Source organism: Thalassophryne amazonica, chromosome 16 (genome assembly GCF_902500255.1).
Source record: "Thalassophryne amazonica chromosome 16, fThaAma1.1, whole genome shotgun sequence".
Classification (NCBI taxonomy): Eukaryota; Metazoa; Chordata; class Actinopteri; order Batrachoidiformes; family Batrachoididae; genus Thalassophryne; species Thalassophryne amazonica.
Genome location: NC_047118.1, coordinates 27309056 through 27320773, shown reverse-complemented (window position 1 = coordinate 27320773; position 11718 = coordinate 27309056). Strand labels below are relative to the sequence as shown.

The 11718-nt window shown below is 42.0% G+C and overlaps 1 protein-coding gene across 1 annotated transcript; it reads right to left on the bottom strand.

Moving 5' to 3' along the window:
• Positions 1–574: 574 nt before the first annotated feature.
• Positions 575–10288, bottom strand: LOC117528317 (phosphoinositide-interacting protein-like). Its single transcript, XM_034190930.1, has 2 exons — positions 10066–10288; positions 575–998 (listed from the first exon to the last, which is right to left on the bottom strand). Exon 2 carries the CDS (start codon positions 980–982, stop codon positions 575–577), a length of 408 nt encoding a protein of 135 aa, XP_034046821.1. The 5' UTR covers positions 983–998; positions 10066–10288.
• Positions 10289–11718: the final 1430 nt, after the last annotated feature.

Below are 11718 nucleotides of genomic sequence, written 5' to 3'. Positions count from 1 at the left end.
GCAGGTGAAGGAAGTCAAAAGTACAAAAAAAAAAAAAAAAAATCCTCTTTCAAAACAAAAAGCTTTTAACTGGGACTTGGTTGTAATGTTGTGGAGGAATTCGTTTAAAACGTCCTTGCTTATGACTCTTTCTTTCCACTGCACAGACAATGTAATGATGCAATTAGACATACTTAATTGATAAATGAAAGCTCTTACAAGGTTTAATTATTAATGAATGCCTGTTTACTGTACCGGAAAGCATTAGGAAATCCGTTGTGTCTGGTGTCCCCTCATAAATATTTAACAGGACATTTTATTTTCTGTCCTTCTTAGAAAACTGTTTGTGGATAATCTCCTTTTATGGCTGATGTTGTTGGCCTTGGTGCTTCATCTTCAGTGTGACAGCAGCCAGAGTTTGTTCATATTCAGTTCTAATGCAAATGTCATCATGCACACATGAGGCTGATGCTAAGAGCTTAGCGCCATCAGTCCAATTAAATCAAAGCATCTTCACGTGCTGAAAATCCTCCATCCATTGTGCAAAAAAGTTACAATTCCTTGCTTGAAAGTTACGCAACAAAATCTTGTGTCATCACACATTGAACATGGGCGGCTTGTAGTAAGTGTGGGGTCTCTTCATCGTAGACCTCTTCCTGTTCTCTTTGGTGATGGGGATCAGGACCACACCGATCACAAACACCATCAGGCCGATGGACAGAAAGGCGGGTCCCAGGATATTTGTGACCATCCTGCAGTGTCGAGCAAAATACAGGCTGCTGATGATGATGCCACAAGCCAGGAAGACCCCACCAGTGGCCATGAAGTGAATGGGGTACCAGAAGACATCACACTTTTTTTTGGATGCCTCTGTGGTCCAGAGGGACTCGCTGCGTGACAGGCTGAATACAGTGCTCTCGGTTCGGCTTGTGGGTGTCAGCTGGTCCCTGGATTGGGAGAGGGTGCACTCCGCCAGGGGGATGTTCTCTGGCTTGCCTTTCATGGCCTCCACCTTTTTGCTGTAGTAGGAAAGCAGAATAAATCTCTTTTAGGGAACACACAAGGCAACTCTGGGATGGATATGATGGGGCTTCAGACATCTAAGAATTTCAGAAGTCCCTCCATAACATCACCACAAACTAGACATCTGGCATTAAAGGACATGTCGCACCAAAATCATAACTTAGATTTAGGCTGTTAGTGACCATCCACTGATCGACTGGGATTACTCTGTGCACTTCAGTGACCGGTCTCAAAGTATACGGCATTCACAGCAAACAGCTACAGAGGCTGTCAAAAACAAAGTACACGTTTTTCAGGGTGTTTATGACAGTGGTGATGTAGCTTTGAGCAAAACATCTCAGTGTGGACTTGAATGGAATGTAGATGCTAATGTTAAGAACTGAGGCACAGATTAATTCCAAAGTTGACATAAGTGTGATGTCGTGTTATGACAACTCGTTCATTTCGATGAAGTCACGGTAAAGGAAGCAGCCGTTCTCCAATGTCAGATAACTTAGTGCACACACACGTTCATTAGTCATAAACACAGATATAACTATGAAAAATCTAAAAAAATACATCTGCATGATCAGACAGCCTGACAAACAGCGGAGAGGTCCACATGCCGTGCATGTTAAAACATCATTGCAGTCTGCACACATTAAGATCCAAAATCAGAGATTCTCTCAAAGTAAAATAGAAATAAAGTCTACCAGCTCCAATCAGGACAGCAAATACAAAAGTGAAAATAAAAACTGAACAGGGCAGTCACCCACTTGAAGAATTATTTCCACAATTAAATATATGTAACGTCCACAACCTCAAAGAGTCCCCACACACGGATCATGCGTGATCGCCAGGGGCGGAGCAATGCGCAGGTCCACTGTAATATGTATGCTAGCCATACTGGCATAGTATGTTACTATGCTTTTTAAATCAAATCAAATCAAATCAATTTTATTTATATAGCGCCAAATCACAACAAACAGTTGCCCCAAGGCGCTTTATATTTTAAGGCAAAAGCCATACAATAATTACAGAAAAACCCCAACGGTCAAAACGACCCCCTGTGAGCAAGCGCTTGGTGACAGTGGGAAGGAAAAACTCCCTTTTAACAGGAAGAAACCTCCAGCAGAACCAGGCTCAGGGAGGGGCAGTCTTCTGCTGGTACTGGTTGGGGCTGAGGGGAGAGAATCAGGAAAAAGACATGCTGTGGAAGAGAGCAGAGATCAATCACTAATGATTAAATGCAGAGTGGTGCATACAGAGCAAAAAGAGAAAGAAACACTCAGTGCATCATGGGAACCCCCCAGCAGTCTAAGTCTATAGCAGCATAACTAAGGGATGGTTCAGGGTCACCTGATCCAGCCCTAACTATAAGCTTTAGCAAAAAGGAAAGTTTTAAGCCTAATCTTAAAAGTAGAGAGGGTGTCTGTCTCCCTGATCCAAATTGGGAGCTGGTTCCACAGGAGAGGAGCCTGAAAGATGAAGGCTCTGCCTCCCATTCTACTCTTAAAAACCCTAGGAACTACAAGTAAGCCTGCAGTCTGAGAGCGAAGTGCTCTATTGGGGTGATATGGTACTATGAGGTCCCTAAGATAAGATGGGACCTGATTAACCTTATAAGTAAGAAGAAGAATTTTAAATTCTATTCTAGAATTAACAGGAAGCCAATGAAGAGAGGCCAATATGGGTGAAATATGCTCTCTCCTTCTAGTCCCCATCAGTACTCTAGCTGCAGCATTTTGAATTAACTGAAGGCTTTTCAGGGAACTTTTAGGACAACCTGATAATAATGAATTACAATAGTCCAGCCTAGAGGATATAAATGCATGAATTAGTTTTTCAGCATCACTCTGAGACAAGACCTTTCTAATTTTAGCGATATTGCGCAAATGCAAAAAAGCAGTCCTACATATTTGCTTAATATGTGCATTGAAGGACATATCCTGATCAAAAATGACTCCAAGATTTCTCACAGTATTACTGGAGGTCAGGGTAATGCCATCCAGAGTAAGAATCTGGTTAGACACCATGTTTCTAAGATTTGTGGGGCCAAGTACAATAACTTCAGTTTTATCTGAATTTAAAAGCAGGAAATTAGAGGTCATACATGTCTTTATGTCTGTAAGACATTCCTGCAGTTTAACTAATTGGTGTGTGTCCTCTGGCTTCATGGATAGATAAAGCTGGGTATCATCTGCGTAACAATGAAAATTTAAGCAATGCTTTCTAATAATACTGCCTAAAGGAAGCATGTATAAAGTGAATAAAACTGGTCCTAGCACAGAACCTTGTGGAACTCCATAATTAACCTTAGTCTGTGAAGAAGACTGCCCATTTACATGAACAAATTGTAATCTATTAGATAAATATGATTCAAACCACCGCAGCGCAGTGCCTTTAATACCTATGGCATGCTCTAATCTCTGTAATAAAATTTTATGGTCAACAGTATCAAAAGCAGCACTGCACAGCACTTCCTCTGCAGATGATCAGTTAGCTGTTTTACAACTACCCTTTCAAGAATTTTTGAGAGAAAAGGAAGGTTGGAGATTGGCCTATAATTAGCTAAGGTAGCTGGGTCAAGTGATGGCTTTTTAAGTAATGGTTTAATTACTGCCACCTTAAAAGCTTGTGGTACATAGCCAACTAATAAAGATAGATTGATCATATTTAAGATCGAAGCATTAATTAATGGTAGGGCTTCCTTGAGCAGCCTGGTAGGAATGGGATCTAATAGACATGTTGATGGTTTGGAGGAAGTAACTAATGAAAATAACTCAGACAGAACAATCAGAGAGAAAGAGTCTGACCAAATACCAGCATTACTGAAAGCAGCCAAAGATAACGATATGTCTTTGGGATGGTTATGAGTAATTTTTTCTCTAATAGTTAAAATTTTATTAGAAAAGAAAGTCATGAAGTCATTACTAGTTAAAGTTAAAGGAATACTCGGCTCAATAGAGCTCTGACTCTTTGTCAGCCTGGCTACAGTGCTGAAAATAAACCTGGGGTTGTTCTTATTTTCTTCAATTAGTGATGAGTAGTAAGATGTCCTAGCATTACGGAGGGCTTTTTTTTTTATAGAGCAACAGACTCTTTTTCCAGGCTAAGTGAAGATCTTCTAAATTAGTGAGACGCCATTTCCTCTCCAACTTATGGGTTATCTACTTTAAGCTGCGACTTTGTGAGTTATACCACGGAGTCAGGACCTTCTGATTTGAGGCTCTCTTTTTCAGAGGAGCTACAGCATCTAAAGTTGTGCTCAATGAGGATGTAAAACTATTGACGAGATAATCTATCTCACTCACAGAGTTTAGGTAGCTACTCTGCACCGTGTTGGTATATGGCATTGGAGAACATAACAAAGAAGGAATCATATCCTTAAACCTAGTTACAGCGCTTTCCGAAAGACTTCTACTGTAATGAAACTTATTCCCCACTGCTGGGTAGTCCATTAAAGTAAATGTAAATGTTATTAAGAAATGATCAGACAGAAGGGGGTTTTCAGGGAATACTGTTAAGTCTTCAATTTCCATACCATAAGTCAGAACAAGATCTAAAGTATGGTTACAGTGGTGAGAGGACTCATTTACATTTTGAGCAAAGCCAATTGAGTCTAATAATAGATTAAATGCAGTGTTGAGGCTGTCATTCTTACCATCTATGTGGATGTTAAAATCGCCCACTATAATTATCTTATCTGAGCTAAGCACTAAGTCAGACAAAAGGTCTGAAAATTCACAAAGAAACTCACAGTAACGACCAGGTGGATGATAGATAACAACAAATAAAACTGGTTTTTGGGACTTCCAATTTGGATGGACAAGACTAAGAGTCAAGCTTTCAAATGAATTAAAGCTCTGTCTGGGTTTTTGATTAATTAATAAGCTGGAGTGGAAGATTGCTGCTAATCCTCCCCCTCGGCCCGTGCTACGAGCATTCTGACAGTTAGTGTGACTCGGGGGTGTTGACTCATTTAAACTAACATATTCATCCTGCTGTAACCAGGTTTCTGCCGAGTCTCCAATTCGCCCAGCCTGGCCTCCAAAGCTACGAATAAGCGACACTTATTACAAGTACCATTACTGCTAAAGGAGGCCAAGGAATAACTAAACATTTCACACCCAGAGCAGAAAAGTGCGGGAGAGACAGGAGAAGCCGCCATGCTAAACCAGCTAAGAGCTAGTAGCTGCGCTAAGCTAGTGGATTCCTAAAAACACACAAAGTGAATAATGTGTTAATAATTTAGAGGTGATTCAGCAGAGGGAGTGCTTTAAGCCCCGGTCACAACACACCGTGCAGTTTTTTTCGCAGTACGTTTTCTGCGGATGCCACGGCCACTACGTTTTTGTGAAAACGTACGGAGGCAGTAGCAAGAGGAGGGAGGGAGTACGTTCAACGCACGTCTCTAGGAGTGTAACGACAAAGAGAGTTGACAATAAAGCAGTGTGTGTGGGGGGGGGGTTGCTTTTCTTTTTTATGAGTGGGACCGGAGCGGCAGGTGTTTTTCGGCGTCTGCGATGCATGAGCATGTCCAGCCTGCAGCGGTCAGTTGTACGAGTGTTTACTTGCCTCGAAAAGTTACAGCTAGTTAACAGACTGAAGCTGTGGAGTGCATGTTGCTGACGTTTGGAAATAAAGTCCAAGTTCAAGTGAGAAGCTGCGTTGTGCATGCAAGTCTGTCGGCCTCCATAGTATGTGGTGAGTGCCGTAATCCATACTGCCTACGTACGGATTTGGTTAATTCAATAGTAATTGAATGAAAATGTGCTGCTTTGAATCCGTACTGAGGCAGTAGTCACAACGTGCGTCATCTGTACTGCTGGTGAATCCGCAGCTTGACCGCAGCGAAAGTTCTGCATGCACTAAAACCTCTACGGCGTGTCTGCGTGCTCCTAAATTCGTACTGAGGCAGTACTTACGAAGTACGGATCTCCAAATTTAGCTCACGTTTTTGCAAGTAGACTGCACGCACGTGCAAGTACGGCGGGTTGTGACCACGGCTTTAGTTAAGGCACGTGAAGATTACACTGTGAAACAAATCGTTATCTAGTTATCTAGATCAATCTAACTATGCAGATTAAACAGCTAACAGATACAGCAAAACACCGCTGTGCTCCGGAACAGAAAGTGATACAATACCGCCAAGGGCGTAGGTTTGGTCTCATCTTTGGTAGGGACAATACCACCCCCCCGCCCCCCTGCCCACCACCACCACCCCCTAACCCACTCATACCATTAGACGCACAAGTACAGCATAATACATAACATATGACGACATAATGCTGAATAATTTAACACTTTATTTACATTATTAAGTGTGTAGGCAGACAAACAAATAGCTTAAATAAAAATTGCACCCAAAATCACGAATCTATTCTATAGGCCTACACCTGAGAGAACAAGACAACAAAAAAAATACTTGTGGAGCTAACAAAAAAAAAGTTTTTGCAACCAAGATGTATAATCTATTCTCTTCATCAATAATGCAGTTGTAGGTATCTGGCAACCTAATTTGCCAACAAAAAAAAGGGCTTTACAATGATATATATGGTGTATTACGGTAAACGTAAGCCTGTGATGTCATAACGCAGAGGAAAAACATGGAAGTGTCACACTAGTGCGCCGCTGATTCTCATTACCGTAAGTTCTCATGTAAGCCCTCACGCTGAAAAATTTCAACACTGACAGCAAGCCAAGAACCCGTGCTTTCCAACAGTGTGCTATATGTTGCATATATTACGGTAAAGTGCGTTCGGTGACTTTTGAAACGAGGGAAAAGTATGAAAAAGCGCAAAAGTGACAGAAAAGTACAGAGACAGACAGCAAACATAAATGTAGTAATTTTTGAGGAAAAGGCAGGGTGTTAGTGTCATTTGTGAAGGTGTGTGTGTGGGTGTGCAGTTTATTTTAAGTGTGGCGCACAGCATTGTTCGCAAGCCCCCGCCCTTCTTGTTTTTCTACACCGGAGCAGTGTTGCCAGATATGAAATATGAAACTATCGTACCAAAACCTCAAAATTATCGTATTTTGGGAGAAATTATCGTACACAAACAAAACGCATACAACGTAGCTATTTTAGCGTTTTTTTTTTAATTTACAAAGAATTTTATGTCACATTTTTAAACAGTAATTATAGTAATGGGGAAACTATGGCACAAAAAGAACGCAAATGCACAAGCAAATGCACTACCAGACTAGAAAGATTTTTTTTTCTGTGAAGGGACACAAACGTGTTAATTACCAGACTAGAAAGAGTCGAATTCAACCTCGAGGTCGCTGTCGTCATCTGATGCCATGGACACATGTGCAGATTTTGTTGAACACAGAAAAAAATGTTGACACCTCCATAAGGAACTTTAACTTTTTTTATTCTTCTTGTATATCTCTTTGTTCTTGTGTTTTGTTCGTTTGTTATTGCATTTGTTGAAATAAAGTTTCGAAAAAAAAAAAAGATGTTGGTTGGGGAATCTTCCTGTCACGGCACAGATTGGATGGGAACTCATTACTTTGTATGAGAGGGGGCGGGCTTTCAAATGACTGTCCCGGTCGCCCAAAGCCAGCATTTGATGCCGCCTGAGTGCAACACCTGCAAAATGATTCTTGGGTGTCAGAGAGAGATGCGTGTTTGGGCAACCAACTGAAATTATCGTACATATTGGATTTTTTCCCATTATTGATCGTACATTTATTGATCGTACATCGTACAGAGGGCAAAACTATCGTACAAATACGATAATTATCGTACATCTGGCAACACTGCACCGGAGCCACCCATCCTCTGCGCTCTGGGACCTCCCACTTTACAAATGAACCACTGCCTGCCACGAGATGCGCTTTGTTTACGTCCATGTGAGAAGAACGTGAGCTAATGAAATTGCAACATGGGTAACCCTGTCACTCTGGCACGTCGAAAACACAAAACGTGACGACTAAAATTATAGTATTGAGTTCGCAAAAAAATAGTGAATGATTTTGTTATATAAAAAAAATTCTAAATATTGGTAGGGACTATTTTGCAATCCCAAAATATTGGTTGTGACTTGTCCCTATGGTCCATATGCAAACCTATGCCCCTGAATACCGCAGTGAGAGCCAACCACCAGTAGAGGCAAGCAAGAGCAATTCTTTTTACCCTTTTAAATTCATTTTATTAGTAAACGGAGAGTGCCGCGGCCTCAGCTTTATCTAAATTCTGGGTCGTTTAGTGAAGCTTAGGGCTAGTGGCCGGTGATCACCTTAGTATTTCTTCTGTTTTCTTGTTGTTTAATGCTGACAAATTATACTGTATTTGTTGTCTTTCTGATGCCTGATTCTGTTTTTTCTCTCTGTTTAAGGTGCAGCTCCATCCAGAGATGGGTGTGGTGTCTGTTTCTGAAACCCTCCTATATCCTGTATCCTGTATCCAATATTTCCTGTACATTCGTTTTGTGAATTGTTTTGTAATTTTGTCTGTAACATGACCCAAGCAGAGGGTCTCCCCTTTGAGTCTGGTCTGCTTGAGGTTTCTTCCTCAGAGGAAGAACTTTTTTGTGAATTGGCGCTATATAAATGAAAATAAATTAAATTAAAAACTATAAGTCCTCACACATGGATCACTTGCGATCGCCGGCCAGAGGATAATGTCTGACTGCAGCTCTGCTGTCAGCTCCTCACAAAATACATCTAGATGTTGAGGCAGTCTGTAAAAACAGCACTGTTGAGACATTCCACGTCTGTGCTCATGGTGGCAGTACACCTGTCTGTACACATGCTGTTTGTGTCTTTCTGGTTAGCACCGTTGCCTCGCAGCGAGAAGGATCACATTCCACCTGGCCCTCTATGTGTGGAGTGTGAACCCAGCTTGCTGGGATAGGCATCAACCATATTAGACCTATCATTGGTGTAAGCTGGTATAGAAAATGAATGAATGAGTGGAAGTGAGACGCCAGACGCCGGCTGTGCAATCTGACATTATCAGAGATCTACTTGTCTTTAGAGAGATTGAGGAAATGTAAAAATGATAAATATCATTTAGTTATTTTGAAACACTTGATGTTGCTTGTTGCATCTGTTGTGTGTTGCATGTAAAGAATTTACAACATGTACGTAGAAGTGATATTTTCCCATTTCAGTAAACAATTGCATCCCCACCCAGAAAAAAAAACCAGCGAGTCGCTGCTGAGTCTGACGTTTCAGCTGATTGTTTTAGCAATGATTCCATCCACTTTAATCCAATTTGATTAAATCCGATGCTTCAAATTCAGCTCTATAATCCTATGCTTTACGAAAAAAAGGACAGCTTCAAATGTAATCATTTTTCCAAAGAAAAAAATAGTGATATCAATGGATTCACATCCTTCAAACCACAAAATGAGCAATTTCCTCCTAAATCCAACTAAATGATGCCAACTGTGTCATTATTAAATCTGAGACCCGGTGTAATGAACACAGACTGGATCCACTGATTTACTTCACATCGGTATTTTAAGAGAAGAATTTTATGAAACGTTTACGTCACATTTGCAGCTACATCAGCTCCGTCCATCTGGGCGTCTCTTTCCACAGCAGCAGTCTAAAATCCATCAGAAATGTTGTCTCGGGCTGTTTTAGTGTGAGTTAGTCAGACGTGTTTTCATTCTTACAGATGACGAAAAATCCAAATGACAATTTTATGGCAAAACCCAACACAGTCATTACAACAATAGAACAGTTAAAGGGGTTCTATTGTACACTTTATCAGCGAGTGAATAACATCACGAGGGGTCTCAGGAAGAGAAATAAGAGCCTCTGTGTTTGTTGGGGACCTAAAAATGTCATTATTGAAGCTGGCTGGTGTTTTTGGCTACAATCTGTTTTTGTGTCACTTTAAATGTGACATACAGAGTCGAACCCTGATTTTACACAACAACGACAACAACATGTGCATTTCAGTGATGCTGCTGCTCTAAATTAATTTTAAAATCACTGTAAACTCTCCTTCCATGCACTATAGACTGACTCATGACTCCATCTTAGTTGTTGTCATTACTCCTCATGTCTAAATTTCTTCTTTAAATCTTAATTTCAAATGAAGCAAACTAGAAATTTAACACCTACCTTCAAATTCTGGACCAAGTGGTACCGGAGCCAACAAAAGTTCAAATATCTTAAAGAATCAGAAACACATCCAGAAATGTGAAGAAGAAAGTTCCTGTTTGATCAGAGATCCCTGGTGAAGATACGCCTGTTACTGTATCGTACCGCTGCAGGCACTCAGCGCTGATGTTGCATCCCGGACAAGAACCTCGCCTTCCAGTCCCCAGAGGGTTCCTGTAGAAGCCCCACTGCTGAGAACTCAGACCCACTCAGGCTGATGCTCCTGTGGGCGTGCGCAGGAACGACTAGCTGATGCTGATGTTAGATTCCCACCCAGAGAGCAGCTGGGCAGGGCAGCGGGTAGGAAGTGGTTCTGCACGGATGGAACAAGCAGTCACCCGTACACAATTTACAATCCAGCTGATAACGTTGGCACAGTATCGACTGCACGGTGCCCGGCAGCTGGACTTGTGTTTTCTGAGAAACCCGTATCTCTCTGCAAACAGAGGAAATCATGCAGAAACGTGCTCAAAGGTCTGGTTTTGATCATGTTGTCCACAGTCTTAAGTGTCCTTCAGCACCGCAGAGGGACAACAGGAGGGACGTTTGCTGAAATCTGACACTCCTGTTTCTGCTAAACCAGCCTGATGTTACATTTTGTGTGAGCTTTGTGAGATGGGGAGATGCACATGTGTCACCGTGAGCCACTGCATGTGAATCTGACCTTTGGCTTTTAGGAAATCCACCGCCTCAGAGAGCAAACAGTGACGCTGCAGCCAGTTGTGACTGTGTGACTCTCTGACTGTTGTGACTGTCTGACTGTGTGACTCTCTATGTGACTGCTATGACTGTGTGACTGTGTGAATGCTATGACTGTGTGACTGCTATGACTGTGTGACTGTTGTGACTCTGACTTTGTTACTGTGTGACTGCTGTGACTGTGTGACTCTCTGACTGTTGTGACTGTGTGCCTCTCTGACTGTGTGACTGTTGTGACTGCTATGACTGTCTGACTGTGTGACTGCTATGCCTGTGTGACTGTTGTGACTCTCTTTGACTGCGTGACTCTCTGACTGTGACTGTGTGACTGTTGTGACTCTGTGACTGTTGTGACTGTGTGACTCTCTGACTGTTGTGACTGTGACTCTCTGACTGTGTGACTGTTGTGACTGCTGTGACTGTGTGACTGCTATGACTGTTGTGACTATGTGACTGCTATGACTGTGTGACTCTGACTGTGTGACTGCTATGACTGTTGTGACTGTGTGACTGCTATGACTGTGTGACTGTCTGACTCTAACTGTGTGACTGCTATGACTGTGTGACTGTGTGACTGCTGTGACTGTTGTAACTGTTTGACTGCAATGACTGTGTGACTGTGTGACTCTCTGACTTTGTGACTGCTGTGACTGTGTGACTGCGATGACTGTGTGACTGCTATGACTGTTGTGACTGTGTGACTGTTATGACTGTGTGACTGTCTGATTCTCTGACTGTGTGACTGCTATGACTGTGTGACTGTGTGACTGCTGTGACTGTTGTGACTGTGTGACTGCTATGACTGTGTGACTGTGTGACTCTGACTGTGTGACTGCTGTGACTGTTGAGACTGTGTGACTGCTATGACGGTGTGACTGCTGTGACTGTCTGACTGTGTGACTGCTATGCCTGAGT

Excerpts from the sequence above, each read along its gene's own strand:
- LOC117528317 (XM_034190930.1), bottom strand. The coding sequence starts at position 982 with ATGAAAGGCAAGCCAGAGAACATCCCCCTGGCGGAGTGCACCCTCTCC.